We start from the raw sequence: 20936 nt of genomic DNA on the forward strand, positions 1-20936 counted from the left end.
GGCCCAGCACTCTTTCCTGCTTATGCAGGGGGTCGGACTCGATGATCTATTGAGGTCCCTTCCGACCCTAGCATCTATGAATCTATGATGTAGAGACTGCAGCGCCAGTGTGGGTGCAGAGAGAGGGCTGCAGAGAGCCCAGTGATGGAAGAAGAGGCTGAGCTATATCAAGGCTTTAGAGGGACAACGTTTACGTACTGTCTGTGAGGCTTGGGGCATGGTAAAGGGGTAGTTCTGGAGCCATGGATCTAACCCAAAAAGGGACCCAAGAACCCACAGGGTTCAGTGGGGTCCATCAGGACCATGCCCAAACATAAACTCGAGGGCAGCCTCCCTATTTATTATAATTACCAGCAAGACATGGCAGGTGAGGAAAAGGCTGCCTGTTGGGCAACGCTGGCATGGTCGTGGAGCCCTCAGGGTGTCATGGCCATTCCTTAGGACCCCACTGTGACGAGGCCAAGGAGATAAAGTGAGTCATATGATACTGTGTAACAATGTGAACAGTTAACACAGACATATCACAATCAGCACATAGTCTATCACAAAAGGTCCTTAGGTGCCTGCATGTGCATTTCTGCCCTGGGCCAAGTAGGTAAAGAGCCTATGTACCATATAAGCTCTGCTGGAGTCCAGAAACTAGACTTGGTGATGCCTGAATCTCATGGCCTTAGATGTCTTACAGATTCAGTTTTTTCTGCTTTCTTTTTCAAACTTGGCTATCAGAGATGGTGGTGGTGGTAGGAGATATTGTATCCCAGTGGCTGGAGTGCTTTCCATGACACACATGACCTAGGTTCATCGTCACCCTAGGATACATGTTTAAGGAGAGAGCTCTAGCTGCAGTCTCTAAAATTATGGCATGACAAATTGGGACGATATCATCCCAATACAGCACCAGTTTCATACATGTGCAGCACTGCACTGAGCTAGCCAAAGTACTTCCAGTGTAGCATTGCCCAAACTAAAGGTGATGTTGGTTGCTGATCCTTGATGTAGCTGTTTTAGCGTGGCACTGCACATGTGCTCTTAGGCTCTGCCTCTCAACAGGATTTATTGGCATTTAATAAGCATACCTTCTGGGTATGCCCCCTGGTTCAGAAGGCAGTGAACCCAAAGGGGATTCACCACATCTTGCAACAGCACTAGTTGGTACAATAGTTTAGTGGAACACATTTCTTGAGAACAAACATTTTCTAAAAGAATTCAAGATTCAAGAGGCCAAGAAAAGATAATGTAAGATGGAGCTAATATGTTAATTGAACCATAAATAGACACATGTCATCCATTCATCAAATTTCTGGTGCCATAAATGGCAAACTAGCCACAAAATATTCCACAAAATATATGGGACATTTTTGTGCCTGGTTTGTGTGGAGTCATACACTGAATGTGTGGCATGCCCTGTCATCCCAATGCTGACAGTCAGCTGATTGTCAGCATTGGGATCCCTGGTCTGAAACCTGGCCAGGGGCTGCCTTGGTCTTCCCAATGCTGACAGTCACTGTTGGCATCTGGATCTGGGCTTGCCATGATCCAGCAGGTTTGCTGCCTTGTCCTGCAGTCTCCCCCACCCCCAGGGCTGAAGAGTAAGTCTCTTTAAGGTGCTAAGTCTATGAGCCTTAGGGCATGGGGAAGGTTCAGGACCTCAAACACAGTCTTCCCTTACCTGATCCTCAGGATCAGGGCTGAAACAAGACTATCTAGTAACAGATCCTGACACTCAGCTGAAACTCCAGATCTGGCTCACAGCAGACTTGGGGTGTGGGACAAAGCTGCCTCCTGCCCATTCCACAGAATTGGGCAGGAGGCAGTTTTGGATCCCAAACCCAGCTGCCTCCAGCTGTATCCCAAGGTCAGCCCTGGGTCTTGGGACACTGGGCCTCTTTAAATGGGTGCACAGTAGAGGTGTGGGAGCTTCTCCCATCTGTAGTTGTACATGCCTATTTAAAGAGGCATTTGGCCCAGTACAGCTGGGGATGGGGGATCTTTCCTCATCCCCACCTGCATGCTTCCATGTAAAGAACTGCCATGTGCTAGCAGCCAGGGATGAGGGAGTCCCCTATCCCTGCTGCTCATGGCAGGCCTCTCTTTAATCCAGTACATGTATTGGAGCTCCCCCATCCCCTGCTGTACTGTGTGGGGCACCATGAGCCTAACACTGGGGAGCCTCATCCCTTTTTTGGGCTTATGGTGCCCAGGGAATTAAAAAAAAAAAGGCCAGAATTCAGTTTGGGGCTCTAAGCACATGCCTGCTTTTTAAAGGTTCAGGATGTCATGAGCCCAAAATCAGGGAAAGGCTACCTGGTGTCAGGCTCACAGCACCCTGGGCTAAAAAGCAGGCATGCTGCCCACTTCTTAAAGTTTCCAACCACTTAGGGAGTAGGGAGTTCCTGGCTCCCCTGCTACCACTTCCGTGTGTGTGGTAGGTGCAGCTAGAGTTGCATGTCTGGCATGGCAAAGTCACACTATTTGGAGAATGGGACATAAAATTCCTCAGGGCCCAATTATGTGGTTGCCAAGGAGGCCTAGTGATGAGGGCAGAGTTTGGCAGCCTGTGGCCCGTGGGCCAGATTTGGTCTATGAAAAGCTTAGAACTGACCTAGAAGATCCAACCTAGCACAGGGGATTGGGTGACACACACCTGTGCAGAAACATCCATCTCCTCCGCAGCCCTCCCTGCTGCTTGCTCATGCCTGCGTTTGCCCTCACAGCAGAGGGGCTGGGTAACTGCAGCGAGGGGAAACACAGGGCACTTGAGCTGACAGGCTGATCAGATTTGTGTAGCCCTACCAGGTTGCAAGCTCTGGCCCATGCGGGGGCTAAAGTTGCCAGCCCCTAGTTTTAGGGCATTCGCATCAAGGAGGAGAGTCCTGGGTTCTCGTCTTTGCATATGCATATATATCTTGTCCTTCCTATGCATATAATTCTGTATGCATTTTACATTAAACAGTCACTGGAAAGAAGCAGATGTAATTTGGAGCAGGGTCCAAACTGGGTGTAACCTTTTTAAACAGAAACGTAAATTATAAGACATAATATAGTCATTGATCTGGTCTCTTTATAAAAGGAGCCGGTTATAAGACTCATTTAGTAAAGCTTTTAAACATGTAGTTTAAGTATGTACAATGTCCATTAGAGCTTAATGGGACTATGTGCTTAAATGCTGAATGGGGCCCTTCTATGGTAACATAATATTATTGGTTGTGTAAATGTATCCCCTCATCACTGTTTCTTCAACTTCAAAATATAGTGTTATGTCATTATTTGTTTAAGCCTTAAATGGGTAAAGGTGGGAGAGCAAATAGTGTGTGTGTCCATGTATAAAATATAAAAAACTAGGAAAGAATATGAAAAGATATATTACAATCTGTAAGATAAACGCGCAGCCAAGGAATAGAGTCATTCTTTAGGGAGATTTGTTTTGGTTGCAACTTTTTCTGGAAATAGCAACAACTGCTTTTCAGATTCCTGTGGTATTTAATGTGGAGAAGGCATTTGCTGTTTTATGAGGGGGGGGTGTTCTTTTTTTTTTCTATATAGTATGGAGTTTGGGATGTTTTTATATCACCATCTGTGCCAGGTTTTACTTTAATTTCTTCAGATTTTAGTACTGTAGTGCTAAATCTGAGACTAACAGTTTTATAGCATTCTACCACCAGACAATTTAGGAAATAGCTATTAGGGGAAAAAATCCATTTTGCAATTTTCATTGAGCAGCTATAGAGTGTAGTTGCTTAGATTAATTTTAGTTATTGACTTCAAGTCAGATAAATTTAAATGACCATCCTATGTATTTACAGGCATTAAAATGCCGTTACTTTTTTAGTCTTATTTTGATTAATTCTGTAAATGTTTCTTCTATTTTTAAAATACTTTTTTCATATTTGGCCTGAAGGTGAATTATTCCAATCTTGTAAAGAACAGTTGCTATTAATGTCTGTTTGGCATACATTAAAAAGCAATTATTCCACAATTGAACATTGAGCAGTTGTATTATACCCCTCTAAACTGATATTTTTATGTTATTAATTTTGTATGTGCAATCTCAAGAGGATATATGAGATGAACTGTTCAGAAAAAACATAATTTAATAAAGTAGGCTTAAAACATAGGAAAAAATAACTAGCGTAAAGCTTTGCAATTTCCTTGACCTTTTTATATGGGAACATATATCATTGTGTGATTATTGTAAGTTTAGAAATTTTTAAGGGCAACGAAATAATATGGATCATGGCATTCTCTTATTGTAGGATGGACTCACTAATTATTTTCAATTATTCACTTTAACTATATGCACATTTAATGGGGTAATATTTCATTGTGATGTCGCTAACCTGTAGCTCCGTTGAATTTAAATGCATTCTTTTAAATATTTGTTTTCCCTTCAAAAACCAGTGTAGGGTTTTTTACATATTTTATAAGTTTTAGCCAATGTAGCGTGAAACTTATAGAGAAACAACTGGAAACAGGTGTTTGGGCCCCTCTGCACATGCAGGTAAAGGTGTGATGATGTCTAATGCATGATCCCACAGTCATGGCTCCTGCCATGCACATGTGACATAGCAGGAGGCACAATTGGGTGGATTATGCATTAGATCCCATCATGCCTTCACCTGCATGTGTAGAGGGGTCCAAACACCTGTTTCCAGTTGCCTCTCTATAAGTTTCATGCTACATTGGCTGAAACTTATAAAATATATCATTGTTTTTAAGTACAAATGGCCCATTTGATGACCATTTCATTAAGGAGACTGGAACTAGTTGGGCCACTATTAAATTTTCCTGTTGTCCCCTACTCCTGCCCCAGTGGATGATCTTTTCAGGCATATTTTTAAGGTGAGCTTGTGGTGCTACTGCTTTTACTATGCTTGTTTTGTAGTTAAGTAGAGGGATTTCTTTTTCACAATTGCCAAGCTGTAATCTTTGTGAGCAGTAAAAAATCATCTCTTTCAATCAGAAATGGTGGAGGAAGAAAAAGAGCCCCAACAGGAATAACACTTTAATGCAAGTCATAAAATAAAATTAATGCAGTGTGTGCTGCTGCTCTTCGCATACAGTAGCTGAACACAAACTGTTAACTCTGTGGACACACAAATGTGTTTTATACCGTCCACTACTTCTTTCCACTTCTGCTGGGAATAGACTGAAATATTTTTTTCAGTATAGCACTGAATGCTTCATTGAGTTCCTATAACAAAAAAGACAGGAAAAAGACTGCTTTCTAGTTAACTTCAACTTGTTATACAAATCTGAAGAGAAGGATAGCAAAGCAAATGATCATATGTTGAAGGGAACTTAACAGAAAGAGACTTGAAGAACAGAATAGAAAATGTGTGAATTGGGGCATTGAAACACTGACCCTTGGAATTGCATTTGCTCCACCTGACTTGACATATGCTTTCTTTTTTGCTTTTTTTTTACCTTGCTTACTGAAATGTTCCTGTAATATAAAGTGGCTTGTGGCTGGAGAGGAGAGGGGGAGGGGGAAAGGGAAGGGAAGTGGGGTTGGAGGGGAGAGAGAGAGATTTTCTGCTTTCCTCAGGAGTATAGTTATTGCTTATCTTGGAGCTTTGATTCTGTCAACTAACGTAAGTGAATGTTTGACCAACAGCTTTTAAGAGAGAGCTCTGTGGACTACAGAGCTGGTCCTGTTTTACTGCCAGAGTAGGCTCATTTGTTGTGTTTAGAAACATGCTCATATAGTATTGCTTCCTGAACTTATAAGTTGTACTAAGTATCAAATGGCATCTGCTATTGTTTTATTAATCTTCCAACATTACAGTATCTGAGTGTCATGCTGATTTTAATTTATCCTCATACAGTTCTTGGGAGGTAAGCTTTTCCCAGGTGGGTAACTGAAACACAGAGAGGTAAAGTGGTTTGCCTTCAGGGCATGTGCGGAAGAGGTAGGAAAATAATTTGTTCTTCTAAGTCTCAACCAAGTGTCTTAACCACAGGAGCATACCCCTATCCCCAAGCCCATCTTTTTTTAGAGTTTCAAACTAGTAACATTTTGCTTGCTTTTGTATTCATAAATGGGACTGTTCTTTTCCCCTGCTGAGAACTTGAAAAGCAGTGAAAAGGATAATGAACAGAGGCCTACTTTAGAATAAAATTTTAGGTTGTAGCCTGGATTTTTTTCTGCATTGATGCAGAAGACAGCAAGAGCAACAGTACTGTACTCATGCAGTGCATGCTTGCTGGTGACTGCTGAGGTTTTCTATTGAACTATTGGTGCAGATCTGTTTCCATTATGGGTTCCATTTCTGGCTAGCCTGATGATGCTGGTTATAAGGTTAGTTTTCCTGATAGTAAGAGCAGTTCAATCTGACAAAATATTACTTGTCCAGGGTGATAAATAATTTTTATGGATAATCTTTAATTATTGTTAGAGTAGAGTAAGGACAGGAAAACGATTTTTGTGTTGTGTTATTTTGCAAGACAGTTTTTGAGACTAGAGTAGCTGCACCTAGGAGAAAGTCTAAGGGGGCATTGTGTTCTGGGCAATTGTTAGATACTCTAAATAAGTCTCATAAGAAATTAAGATAATATGGGGCTTTTAAACAGTCAATTATGGAAGACAAAGACCTTTCTGAACTCTTGCTTTTTTAGTAGATTTAGTCTATGAAATAAAATGACCAGCTCAGCTAGGTTCCCTGTTCTATTTTTGGGAAGAAAGGATATTTATAAGTTGATTATTCCCAGGACAACAGAATATCAGGTGGTTTTCTTGACACAGTATTTTTTAGTGGAACTCTGCCTCCCCTTGTATGGAAGCTTAGCCAGAGGGGTTGAGAATTTTATACTGTAATTACTTGACTTGAAGTCTTTGAATCTATTTCCCCATCGCACTGCTTCAGTTTTACACTGGTGTAGCTACAGGGACATCCCTGTGTAGTGAGGAATCAGGCTAATAACATGTGAATTGGAACTTGCTGAAAGTGGCTCCTTTCCCAGAAGGTCTAAGTATAATTAGACCTTACATAGATTTGTATGTAAAGCACTTAGGACAAATATTAGCTAAGCCTAACAGAACTCTTTGTATAAACTTATTTTCATTTCATGAATAGGATGAGACATACCAAATTTGCAAACTTGTTTGCTTGAAGTTAGTTTTATTTTCAGAGGCAATAAGCACCCTTAACTGCCATTAATGGAAACAGTGGAAGTTACAAATGCTCAGCACCTTTGACGGTCCTTGGCTGTCTATTCTCGCCCAAGACAGTATCGAGGATCAGGAGCAGAAACAAGATAAAATGTTGACTTTTTTACACCCCCACCCCGGTAAAGTGCAAAATCTGTGCTTCTGTTATATCTGCCAGTATTTCATTTATTGGTCAGTTTATGAATCGGACGTATTTACAGCTAAATTTTTCACCCTAGCTTCTCTGTATTGTAAGTTGTAATTATAGGTCATTCATTCTTTTAGCACTGTAATGTTTCTGAGTTAAAAGTAAAACCATCACAAACTGGGCCAAATGGGAAAAGTTCTTATGACTAAAGTTTTTTTCCTAATTTTTCTAGTTGGTTTTTGCAGCCTTTTAATTGCTCATTTTGTTTCCTTTTATTAGGCTATCTTGGTTTTATTATAGATTATACTGATAATAGATTATAAAGGGAACATTATAAGAAAAGTAATTTCTTTATTATATTTTTCTAGGTTTTTTTTAACTAGATTTATAAAATGTAGAGATGAAAAAGGCCTATTTTATCTAGTCCTGGCTGGCAAGTACAAGATTATTCCATATAGTGTGTTTTTTCTAATGCTTTGCCTGGTCTGGTTTTAAACAGTTCACATAGAACAGCTTTGAAAGAGTTAGTTTAAGCTAAGTGGCTTCAAAGCTCTCTGCTCCAGTGAGAACACTGCTACTGGCCTGAGACCAAATCCTAAAAGATGCTTTTTGTTGTGGCCCCCAAATCCCATTGACTGTTGAGAGTGTTCTGGATTTTGCAGCACTGGGCTGCTAAAATTGGAATGGGGGGAACGAAGGACAACATCAAGCATTTGCACAGTGCTTTAGACCCAAACGTCTGTAACAAGCAATAATTAATCCTTGTATGAGGTAGGTCTGTATTGTTACCTTACATTTTAGTACAGGGCAGACTGAGGCACAGAAGAGGTGGGTCATGCTGTTAGTGACAGGAATAGAAAACAGACTCCGGGAGATTCAGCTGTCTGTTTCTGGCTTGGTTTAGGGGGTAACACTTCCTCACCAAATTAAATAATGATACTTTGATACCACCAACAAAAAATGTATCAAATGTAAACTTTGACCCTGTTCAAAATTCTTGTCCTCTGGCTAGAGCATCACATCCTCAATGTAGGCTTGAGGGCATTAGCTGTTGTTAGAAATCCTTTATATTTAAAATGTGAATTTGATAAATGACACCTCTTATAGTAATACTTTCTATCTTTGCAGGGACTAGCATCAAACCTGTAGACTACAAACAGGCTTTATAGCTTTAGAAGTCTGTATGAAATAGTACCTGTTGTGAAGGTCTTTTGAAATGGCTGAATCAAATTAAAGAAGACTTAAAGGATACCTGTACCCATATGGCCTTGGCAGATGGCAGCATTATATTCTTTTGATCTCTGTGTTAACTTAATGGAGTCGTTGCTCAGCCATTAACTAGAGGCTTCAAGGGCCTGATCCTAGGTATTGTAACTCTTGTTGAAGTCTGTGGGAGTTGAATGTGCTTAACATCTTCTAGAATTGGACCATTAATTTAGTTAACTGGTTCCTGTTTTCATCAGCCTGACACATTACAATTCATGTATATGGTGCTAATCTTGCCAGACTTTTGGAGTTGTCCTCACTGGAATTTTTTAATTAACTAAGAGAGAACCAGTCCTAAGGGAAATGATCAGATTGTGAGACCCTGCATGTTGACGTCAGAAGTGGACTCAGTTTTAAATGAAAGTGTTTGGTAGTAGTATTTGCCAAAGCTTATCCCATCAAGTTATACGTACAGATCTCCTTAAGATGCTTGATTTTGGAGAGTCACGATTGCTTGCATAGCAAGAATTGTCCTGCCTCAAAGGTGAGCTTTTGCCTTCCACTGAAACATTTTTTTCTTTTGTAACAGGCATATGATCAGTTGTATTGAGAGATTTGTACGATTTCCCTTAGGCAGTTCAAACCTGTTTCCACATGACAGGTTAAATTTAACATGGGCATATATGAAAAAGCAATGAGAAATGACAGAAAACATAGTAAAGCTGTCCTTTCAAAAAAAAGATATGAATGTTTTCATAACTAATTTTAATTTTTCAGTATTCAAATTATTCAGGTTACGTATGCAAGGCAATAAGAAGGTACAAGTAATTTGTTAATGTATGTAAAGTGCTATTTTATTATTATCAGATAAGTTTAGTTCAACTAGCAAAATTGCTTTCAGCTAATGCTTCTACAGGAGGCTTTTATTTTATGTTACAGTGAAGTAGTTCCTAGACTGTAAGTACTGTAGACACTCCACAGCAGTACAATGTGATATGGCAGCATAAGTTAAATTATATTGCTCTTAAAATTATATAGGGCAGAGCTGTCCAACTTCTAAGGCCTTGGGGGGCCACTCTCCTTGCAGGCTACACCAGGTATGCCATGTGGATGCTCCCCCACACTGCACTGCACACCTGTGTGGGCACCACCTCATCCACTGATGTACTTTGCAGGCATAATTTCCACTTGGGGCATGTGGCCTCAATTTCCACTGTCCCCCTTGGGCATGGCCCCAGACTGACCCTCAGCTCTTTGTTGCCACACTGCCCTGCCCCGTGGGGCAAATGCAGGAGGCAGCAGCTGGAGAGGGGAGGGGAGAGTCTGAAGACTGGCTGCTATTGCAGTTGGATCCGGGGACTGCACATTAATCCCTTGTGGACTGCATGCAGCCCATGGGCCACCAGTTGCACAGCTCAAGTTTACGGGACGCAAATGCTACTGTGATGGATATTGTAAGATTGGGTGTGTGTGCGCAAGCGTACGTATGTATGTGTTAACATGGAACCAAATCCTGGTCCCATTAACATCTGTGGCAAAGCTCCCACTGATTTGAGAGAGACCAGGATTTTGCTCTGTAAAGTTGACAATAACTACTTATCCAAACCGGTTGAGTGTCACAACTTTCTGTTGTACTGTTTTGTCCTGGAATTGCATTTTAATACCTATCCTTAAAAGTGCCTGGGCAAATTGCAAGTTAACCTTTTCCCCCATCTTTTTAAAGCCATTAACAATGTGAATCATAAGCGTCACTCTTAAATCCTTCATGAAATGTAAGCAGCAGGCCTGTTGATTCTGTGCCTCTTTTTTTTTTTTTCCCCCAGTCCCTAGTTTTCTTTAAACATTTTTTTAAAAAACTAAAAGCCTAAGCTGAAAGATGGAACAGAATGTTTCGGAGAGAAAACCTGCCACCAACTCGACTGCAGACTTCGATGTAATGGGTGCCTTAGACTGGAAAGACGGCATTGCTACCTTGCCAGGTAGCAACATACAAGTAAGAAACCAAGGAACAGGGTAAAAAAAAAAGACAGTCATACCTTCCATAATACAGTGCGATAGCAAATGTTCTTTCTTTGGTTAGAAAAAAGTCTTGCTTTAAAATGATTATCTCATGTCAGGTATTGTTGTGACAAAACAAAGTTGGATCAAATGGTAAATTCCTTGTCAGATTTATGGAAGCTTAGTCATTTTTTCCTTCTCTTGACTCCTGTTCAGAGCTTCTAAAGATCATTCCAAGGATGTAGTTAACAATGTTCTTACATTGTTGTACAAAAGTGTATGGCCTGATCCTGCCAATTCAACAGTGCCTTATTCAGGCCAGAAATACCATTAAAACCAACATGGCATGAGTAAGAACTGTTTTCACTGGTATCGGTAAGTTAGGTTGCTCTCATATGTCAGTGTTTATTGGCTCAGCTTTTGTCAGTTGTCTGCATGTTTGTTATTTGTTGAAAGTTTCTGTAATATAACTGTGATAAACAACAATTAAAATGTAGAGCTTGATGTTCTCATATCTGATGTACAAAAGAAAGTAAGTGGGATGACTGTGTTTTTACAGATGGCTGGAAAAATAGTTGTACTTCCAATATTTAGGCCAAATTTACAAAAGTTGTTACAGGTTTTTGTTTTTTGGTACTTACCTACAGTGACAACCTGAATATGATATTTTTAGAGATGAGAACCTGTACGATTCCAGCAGCTCATGTTAGGTATCCAAAATCAGTGGCTACTCATAACAACATTAGTCTTTTTTCTGTCTTTTTCATGTTTTCCTCAACTACTCTGTCTTAAAAACCCTTTAATCAGTTTCAAACTTCAATTTAAACTACAGTGAAAATTCTTCAGTGCTGTGACTGAGAAAGTCAAAAGGGTAAGAGCTCGGGTGACCTCATGTCTGAAATGTTTGGATCCCCATAGCGTCCTAAAATCAGTGGAGTTACACTGACATAAAAGTGGAATGACAGAATCGGGTCCATAGAGTTCCTACTAGACCTGTGGTTTTTCAAGTTGTGGTTTGGATTATTAGTTTTTAAAAACCTTGCACTTTCCAATTGGAGTCTTTAATCTTTGCTTCCTAAAAGAAAACCTCCTGTGAAATATTGCTGTGTTCTTGAAAACAGCAATAAAGTTCCTCTCCAGAGATGGCTGCATTTAATTGATTATTGTGTAACAGTGTAGAGTCTACAGCATTGTGAGATTTCTTAGGATGAAAGGAACCGTATATATTTGTTTGATAATTTTACAAGGATTAGACCTCAGATAATGCTGTTATTGGGCATGGTATCAAAGTTTAAATAGAGCATTATTAACTGTTTGCAAGATGTCTGCTTCAGCATTATGCTTCATAATGTTTTTTTCTTGTTTTTCACTGTCCAGTTCCCTTTCTATTTGTCTCTTTTTAACTCCCTTGTGTATGTCAGAGGTATCGCATTTCCAGTTAATTTTTTGTAGTTCCATTTTTGCCCCTTGCAAAGGAACATTGCTTTCAGTTTTGTATTTTCATCTGAAGTTTGTGTTAATGAGTAGGCTGTATTGACATTTCTGCAGATTAAAATCTTCTTTTCACCTACAGAGCAGCAGCAGCAGTAGCTTTCCCATCATAGGCCAGAAGGGAGCACCTCCAGGGATGAGTGGAGTTTAGCTCCATGGCTTAGTCATTCTTCAGTCTCAAGTCAAAATTCCCGGTGGTCACAGTTGTTCTGGTAGAGCAGTAACTGGACTGAACCACACTTGTTCATGAGACCTCGGGTCAGCCATTGAACTGCCTTTGCATGGTAACACTTTCCATCACTGCTGACTTAGGCTGGATTAGAATTGGTGATTTATGGACAAAAAGCTTTGTGCTTCAGAAAGCTAGTTCCTTAATAGAAGACTGCTTTAATGCCCTCCCTTTCTTCAGTTGTTAACTCTGGTTTTAATGGAGCATCAGAGCTCTGGTGAAACGTCTTCTCGTGACCTTTTGCTCATAATACTGGTCTGTTACTATTATAAGCATTTCTATGGAAGATTTAGCCTATGGTATCTGCAATCCATTGTACTGTTCCTGTTCTGCCCTTTCAGAAAAGCAGTAGTTCTCTCATTAAAGTGATGCAGAGACTCCTTACAGAAAACACAATCAGAATCTCGTATATAATTACCATCTCTTTGGGGTGTGTTATTTTTGCTCTCACTGAAATAAAAATAATGTTCTCTCTGTTACTTTGGGATTGCAGAGGAGGCAGAGGTTCGTTTAGAAAGACTGCAGTATGTTTGGAGCTATGAAGAATATAGGCCTTAGGTCAAGTAAGAGAGCATAGGGTAGGGCTTTTGTAAGATGATGATGGAGCTTGGCTTGGGATATTGTGAACATGGAGGAAAAGAGGAAAGGAGCAAGGTGGAGACCTGCCTGAGAGAATAGGTCTAGTACTTTGAACTTTGTATAGAGAGGCTAGGTGGAGAATGATCATGACTTTTAAGGGGGTGTAATGGAAGAATGTAAAACCAATAAGCTATTGTACTACAGATTTTTTATTCACAATTTACAAATGTCAACAAATTCTGGCAGTTGGTCTTGTTTTTGGAGTAGCCATCTACATATTGCAGAGGTTGTGGAAATCAAATAATGGCTGCTTGTATTTATTTTGATAGTTAATCCCTGGTCGGGGAAAAATCCTTCTTTTGTTTGGTGATCTTTGCATATTTACTGGCACTAAGCAACTTGCTAGATAAGCAGTGCTTTCTGGGGCTGCAGGCTCTGTTGGACCCACAGACCAGTCTGTGCGCTGGGTCCAGCATGCAGGGCCAGAGTGGCCCTGCACATTGCATGTAGGTCATGCCTCAGACTGGCCCTGCGCATCATGTGCAGCATGTGGGACTGGGGCTTGCATGTGCTGCCTGCAGTGTGCAAAGCCAGTCAGAAATCACATGGGTGAGATGATGGGGCTCTGCAGGCTGGAATCTAGCCCATGGGCCATATCTTTGACATCTCTGGTCTAAGGGAAATGTATTTCAATGACGTGTTTTGTGCCCTTCCACCTCCCCAAGGTCATATACCCATGCAAGCTGTTGGCCCTGTCTCAGAGAGCTCTTTCTTGGATTATTCAGCATGCTGAACATTTACACTTTGAGCTTCAAAAGACAAGTATTTTCTGAGGATGGATGCCTCTTCAGAATCTTTGATCCATCCTCATATTAGGGCCTCTTTTCAGTGAAGATTTTGCTTGCTAAACTCCCAAAAGAGGGATTACAGAGAGAGGTAGCCTTGATGAAAGAAGAAAGAGAGGAGTCTTTCCAGTATCTGTACTCCAAGAATGTTTCTTCTGCACGTTCCCACGTTCTAGGAGGATTGCTCTCTGTAGGACTCGGGGTTAGTAGATGAAACTGAAGGGGCTGAGAACTGCTTGCCTTCGTATATTCCTAACGCTGCTTGAGAGAGTGCTCATGCCGTCCAAACTGGGACTCCGTTTGTAGAAGGTTTTCAAAGCCTAGTGGCATGAGGGGGAGGACTCCTCTACAAGCACTGGAACAGTCCTCCCTGAGGAACTACAATCCCTGGTAAATAACCACTTCTAAGAACGTGGATAGCTTCCTACTTTCTATGAGATTTTTTAAAATTTGGTTGCTGTATTTAGTAATAGCATTTAATGTCTATTTCTTTGTTGCAGATTAGCCCTGAACATTTCAGAACAGGGATTCAACTAAATTGCTACTCCCTTTGATGTACAGCTTGCTCTTGCATGTTTGTTAAAATGAACATTGATCTGAATTACATAAAGGGAAAAATCTGAAGCACACTAGGATAAATGTCACTTCTCTATACATATGGACCAATAATTCGTATGTTCATCACTGGAGTGGCATGTTCTAGTACAATAAGAACGTTTTTTGTGATGCTGTGTTGTATGTAAATCCATTTCTCTTGCCAATTCCGCTTTTTGTCTTGGATCTACTTGCTTCTTGTTGAATCTCATGCACTATCATTTCTTCTTTCAAGCCTGTCTGCTGCTGTTTTGTTTGCTAGCCGTCTTTATTTGTTTGGTTTCTCTTGTTATCCACAGTTCCGTTTAAGTGAGTTTGGAACACTAGAAATCATTACTGAAGTAGAAGCGGAAGCCATAAAATCTCTTTCTGTCCCAGCAATAAATAACAGCACAGCCGGCCTTAATTCTGGCACTTGGACTCTTGCTGCTATCAACACTACTGCTGTCTCTGGCACTGATTCTGAAGGTGAGATTTTTTTTTGATGAGGGATGAACTACACACTTCTTAACAGGATGTTAGAACTCCATCTTTAAAGAAATACAGTATTTATTGTAACAACACAGTGCTTGCTGATATAACTTCTGTTGTGAATGGCTGTCTCTTCTAAATGCTTTAAATATAGTTTACTTTAAAATTAATTTAGTTCTTATATCATCCTAATTGTACTTAGCCTTATCTCACATTCTTCATCCAAAGGCCTTAAGCCCTTTAAAAAAAAAGAAAAGGTAAGTGTTCTTTTTGCAGAAATTTCATGCTACATCTTTGGATCCAGCAAGTACCTGCTCAGAGCCAGATGGGGCTGTTCAAACTTGTGTCTATTTGCAACACCCACTGAATGGCCATTTATGCAGGCAGGGTTTGCTGAAGTGCATGGCTGTTTCAGCCATGACTTCTTTCTGCTGGCTTCACGCCTTATTCTAGAGTATGCCTGGAGTGGAAGGCACAGCACTGCGTCAACCAGGGATTCCCTATGTAGGGGAAATTGTTCAGTAAACAGCTAAGCTGGCTTTGCAGCTGCTGTTTATCAGTTCTGTCATGCACAGCAGGACCAGGGTCTAGGCCATTGTTTGTGTGAGATCCTCAGTCTTGAAATTTGTATCGTTAGTAGGAATTGTGTGAGAAACAGCTGTATTTCTTAAGGCCTCTGACAAACATTATGTTTAAGAAGTGATTAACTAGTTAAGTATTGACACAAAAGATGTGCAGTATCTTTACAGTTGGTTCCCATCACACCTTACATTGAATGTGTGGCCTGTGCTTCCAGCCTCCAGGAGCACACTGGAGCTCTTCAAGACTCCTGTGCCCTCCCCAGACTGGGAGTGCTGCTCAGCTGGTTAGGACTCCCAGCGGAGTGAGTATATCAGAGCCCTTGGGTCCCGTGTGGTCCCACAGCTGGGAGCCTGGGTTCCATGCACTCCTGTGACTGGGAGCCCCAGTCAGCTGATCGGGACTCTCAGCCATGGAGACCCATGGAGCCCTTGTCTCCCCTACACTCCTTTGGCTGATCAAACGATTAGGGCTCCTAGCAGGAGAAGTGCAGAGGAGGCAAGCTTGCTATTTGCTGGTGTAGCTGAGCCTGGGATCACGATGCCAGGCTTCCCCTGTACTGGTAGTATGGCATGATTGGGGTCTGATCCCACAATCACACCTCCAGCTGTACATATGTGGCATGGCTGGAAGTGCGATTGTTGGGCTTGCACATCAGATCCCATTGTACCTTTAATATAACATGTGTCAGTGCCCTAAGAATATTAGCTGCTTGAAATCACCATAATGCAACTCAGGAACAGCACTGCTGAGTATTCTCCCAAACAAAGGTACATCAAGACCTAGGAACATTTCAGATGGGGTTTTTTTGTCCCTCTGGTCTTCTAGGAGCTGTTACCTGACTCTAACCTTTACAGCTGTGGCATAGCCCTTTTGAAGTTTCTGTCCTCAGTTGAGGTGATGTGCATGGCTCTTGTTGTTTGGGATAGTTTGAAATTGGGTCACCACAGTTATTTCATTAAAGTGTCCTGGTTCCTACAGACGACAGTAATGGGAGACCTGTTAGCTGAAGAGTGTGGACTGAAGGTGTGAACCCAAAGTGCTGTCGCAAGCCCTCAATCAGAAGCTCTTATTTAAATGCTGTCCCAGCCTTGGTTCAACCTAACACTTCATGGGTGTGGTACCAGGGAGCCCCAGGGTAACAGCTTTCCTTGGTGCTAGGGAGCAGCTCACCTCAGAGGACGTTGCTGCCAAGGATCATGTAGGAACAACTGGTCCACAGGAACACCTCAGGGCAGCAGACATCCCCAGTGTTTTGGGATGTCACGGTGTCCAAATGTGCCTCAGACAGTGTTAGAATCTCGTGGCACAAGGACCTGAACAGTTAATTCCCTAACACTTTATCTGGTCCTTATGCTTTGGGCCTGGAGCATGCATATATGCTTGCATTGGACCTCTTCCTTTAGCTCTATGCCACAGAATGGAGTCCCCATGACAGGAACTTGGATGCTGCCATAGTCTGGTATTTCAGTACTTGTATCCAGCTGCTACTGTGTCAGTTGCTGCAGTCGTGTTATGGGCTATGCAGTTAGTCCTCTTGGAGCTGTGCAGTTAGTCTTTCTGGAGGAAAAAAGACATGCTTACTGGTCCATGAGATTTCCAGAATGTTTGGTGGCTCCTGCTAGTACTAGGCAACAGCAGCAACTCTGGTTGACATCTGTAGCTGAAGGATCCAACTCCTAATTTTCTGTGATTCCTCGTGTTATCTGGTTTTCTTCAGTGATTTGGTTCCTAGTCTCCTAAAATTGTTCAATGGAAGACCTAGCCAACCTTTGCAGGCTGTCTGGTTACCAGTGTGACTCCAGTGTGATTCATCAAATTGTGTTGCCTCTAGGGTTCATGAGATACCGTAGGTCAGGGGCAGGCAATTTTTTTGGGCGGAGGGCCGCTGCAGGGTGGCGTCCTGAGTTTTGGCAGGCCATCAAGGGCTGCAAGACAGGCAGCTAGGGGCAGATGAATATTAATTTTCTTAATTTTGGTGGGGCCCCGCGGGCCGGATAGAATGGCCTGGTGGGCCGCATTCAGCCCCCAGGCTGCATTTTGCCCACCCCTGCTGTAGGTAATAGCTTGTTGCCAGCTTACATTTGTCTAAAGCAGGAGCAGCCAGCCCACAGCATTTATGCCACAGATAGCATGGACAGCCTCTGTATGTAGCATGTAGCAGACTGAGGAGAGAGTGGAGAGCACAGAAGGTAGGGAGGGAGTAGAAAGCAGAGAAGCGGATTGGGTAGGGGCCATTGGGTAAAGAGCAGAAAGAGCAGCAGAATAAGTAGGGGAAGAGGATTTGAGTGGTACCCAGGGAGAGTGTGGGCTTAATTGTGGCATGCCTGCCAAAAAAGTTGGCCTCTACTAGTCTAGTGTAAGTATCTGACAATCTTCTTATCCTGGGTGACTTCAAGTTGCATAGCTATTCAGTAAGACCAAAGCAGGTGCTTAAAAATAGACCAGGCTGTAAGGATGGACTCTGTTCTGGTGTGGTATTAGGAGTTGCCATGGAATACCTCTGCATAAGGATAGGCATCTGGCTGGGGTCATCTGATCCCAGCACTCTTTTCTGCCTAGGCAGGGGATCGGGCTTGATGATCTGTTTATGTCCCTTCTGACCCTACATCTATGAATCTATAAGGTTTCTTTGTTAATCTTGGAATTCCCTATGGAGACAGGACCTATACACTTCTATAGTGGAGCACAGCATTACTTGAATGACTCAAAGCAATGTTGTTTTGATTTGAGGAGAACCAGATCTCAACTAGTTCTACTCACTTTATTTTCTCCCATGTAGCAGAAAGGGAACATGATAAGATAACTCCCATACATCCTCACAAAGAACTTCTGATCTGGGGAAGAGAGCTATGGATCTCTTATTGCTTGCCTGGAAAGTCAAATGCCATTATTTTACTCGGGATCTGAGGAATCTGCGTTAACAAGACAGATGGACCAGAGACAGAAGTTGCTCATAAAATACTTTAAGTAATCGGAAACTGGTTTAAACCTGTAACAGAGCAGAAGTTCAGTGTACGTAAATCACTTTCAAAATGGCCAAAACTAATTTAAGATAAACCTAGATGGATGTAGTATCAGATTTAACTGATTTAGGTCAAACTGGATTATGGAACTTCTGTCCCAGATCCCTTCCTGGTTCAAGTTAACTCAGAGTCCACCAGCATCCCAGGATGCTTTGCTGCCCTGGCCTGTGCTGTCTGCTGCAGTGGAACAGGGATGGCCCTGCCTCTCTGCTCCATAGCCTGCTTCCTGCCTGCATCCATCAGCCCATGGTTGGGGGAGAGGGGCAAGGGAATGAACCTCCAGACTCCCTCTAGCCCAGGCCTACACAGCTTAGGGGAAGGGAAAACCCCATGGTGGAGGGTGGGTGAAGAAGTTCCCAAGGCCCTAGGAGTGGGGGGGTGCAGGCACTGGGGAACCCATGCTTCGGGGCTTTCTTTACCTCAGCCTGGGGTCCCCTAGCCGTTCAACCCTGAGGAACCAAGAGGAATTCTCCCGTTGCTGTGAGTCTGAGGCAAAGACAGCTGCAGAGGAGCGGGAGACTTTCCCTCTATTCCCTGAGGCTGCCTCAGGCGACCCTGAGACTTGCAGGGGCTAAGGTAAGCAGCTGTGGGGCTCAGGAAAGAAAGAATTCCCCACAGCTTCCTGGGTCTGCCCTGGGCTGGGGTAAGGGAAGTCCCCCAAGGCAGGGGCTCCCTGGTGCCCCCATACTGGGCTGCATGGGTAGGCACCCAGCCCAGAGGACTTCTCCCTCCTGTGGCAGTGCCTGAAGCAATTGGCAGCTGGGAAGGGGGAGAAGGAAATGGTTCCCCAGGGCTGCCTGGGTTGGGGAACCCAGGCTGGAGGCCACCTGCTGAGGAGGAGGCTCCCCCAAAGTGGGCCAGCACTGGGCAGGGGTTCCTTAATCCCCTGTGGGGTGACAGCAGGGGGTTGGGGGCATGTACTGGGGAGCCAGTTGGGGATGGCCCCACCTGGCTGGGCTTGCAGTGGCCATCAGGCTGGGAGATTGCTCTAGTGTTCTCGCCCCCTCACATCCCCTGCTTACTGGCCTGGGTCAGTGCAGGCCTCCCCTTGCCTTTCCCAGTTGAAAACTGAAGGTTAGTTCTGTTGGTTATCAGTTCACTCTATGCAGCTTAGAGGAAGCTGCCTAGATGGAATTGATTCTTGCTTGGGCTTTTTGACTGTCTGTACTTTTTGACTTCCCTGACATACAGCCATGCTGTATGTCAGGGAAGTTGTTAGCTCTGACATATGCTGTTGTTCCTTCCTATATCAAAATTCCTGGTAAACTTGAGAGACAAGAGACCATGTACTCACATATATTCATACTGGCCTTATTGGGGATGGCTCTCATTTCCATCACAGGTAGTTTAGGAGGCACTTTTCCATCAAGCTGAAAATCTGGTGTTGGATGCTCAATTGATCACTAAGATAGTTTTGCTCCCTTTAACCCAAGAATAAAAATTCTTCTGTCAGTGTGGCATCTAAGACAGCAGGGCTCTGCAGGCATTGCTTTTGAAAAAAAAAATTGCCTTATATGCCTTGTCTTGTGTCTCTAGAATTGGTGGGTCTTCAGTGTACTACAACCTAAACCCTGTCCGTTCACATGCAGTCTGTTTGTCAGTTGTGTGTGCGCCTGCTCCAGCCAAGCCATCTGACATCAACATTGGCCCCTCTGGCCATGTCCACACAAACAGTTTTTGTCACCTAAAAGCCTTTTGAGGCACCACAAAATGCACACAGCTCATGTTAATTCATTCGGTGCACTGAATATTTTGTGCTGCTGCTATTTGTCCCCAGGCAAACACACATTCCTGCTTGTGGGGGACGCGTCCTCTGGGGCCATCAGCTACATACCAAATTTGTCAGTCTCCTAACAGGATATTATTACATACATCAGTGATTGAGGACAGGAAGTAATTGAAACTCTACAAAATAATTTCTCAAATTTGTTTGTTTAGCACTAAAGAACATGTTTTTCAAAAATATGTGTGACAAAACAGGTAAGCTTGCACACAAAATATGCAGCTGCATCCAGGGTAAGAATAATAGTAATAGACTGATTGTATAGATATCCCCATGTATTCTCAAGTATATCATTTATGCACTAGATTACTTATTTGCATGTGAACAAAATGTGCAATACTTTGGTATTAAGTTCTGAAAATATGGACCAAAATAGTTTGTTTTTCACTGAGATAAAATTCCTAGTAAACTTGAGAGACAAGAGACCATGTACTCACATATACTCATACTGGCTTTATTGGGAATGGCTCTCATTTCTATCACAGGTAGTTTAGGAGGCACTTTTCCATCAAACTGAAAATCTGGTGTTGGATGCTCAATTGATCACTAAGATAGTTTTGCTCCCTTTAACCCGAGAATAAAAATTCATCAGTGGCAGGTCCTGTCAGACCAACCTGGTGGCCTTTTACGATCAGATCGCCAGATCGTTAGATGCAGGGGTAGCAGTGGATATAATCTTCCTGGACTTCCGGAAGGCTTTTGACCCTGTCTCTCACCCTGTTCTCATTAAGAAACTGGGGCTGTGGTGTAGACACCCACACAGTCACATGGGTCGCCAACTGGCTGGAGGGCTGCACCCAGAGGGTGGTAGTGGATGGGTCCTTCTCAACCTGGAAGGAC

The 20936-nt window shown here is 42.6% G+C and overlaps 1 protein-coding gene across 4 annotated transcripts in view; it reads left to right on the forward strand.

Moving 5' to 3' along the window:
- Nucleotides 1-20936, forward strand: part of LOC109318421 (lethal(3)malignant brain tumor-like protein 4) — a 93874-nt gene that overhangs the window by 5889 nt on the left and 67049 nt on the right. For 2 of the 4 annotated variants that reach the window (XM_019547661.1, XM_019547662.1), the window contains exons 1-2: nucleotides 9867-10494; nucleotides 14537-14705. In XM_019547661.1, coding sequence (XP_019403206.1) covers nucleotides 10378-10494; nucleotides 14537-14705 — 286 coding nt within the window. In that variant the 5' untranslated portion in view covers nucleotides 9867-10377. Of the gene's footprint in view, nucleotides 1-9864; nucleotides 10495-14536; nucleotides 14706-20936 lie in introns of those variants that run through there. The other 2 variants (XM_019547664.1, XM_019547663.1) reach the window with 2 other exon arrangements.

This window comes from Crocodylus porosus, unplaced genomic scaffold, assembly GCF_001723895.1.
Source record: "Crocodylus porosus isolate Cpor-Errol unplaced genomic scaffold, CroPor_comp1, whole genome shotgun sequence".
NCBI lineage: Eukaryota > Metazoa > Chordata > Crocodylia > Crocodylidae > Crocodylus > Crocodylus porosus.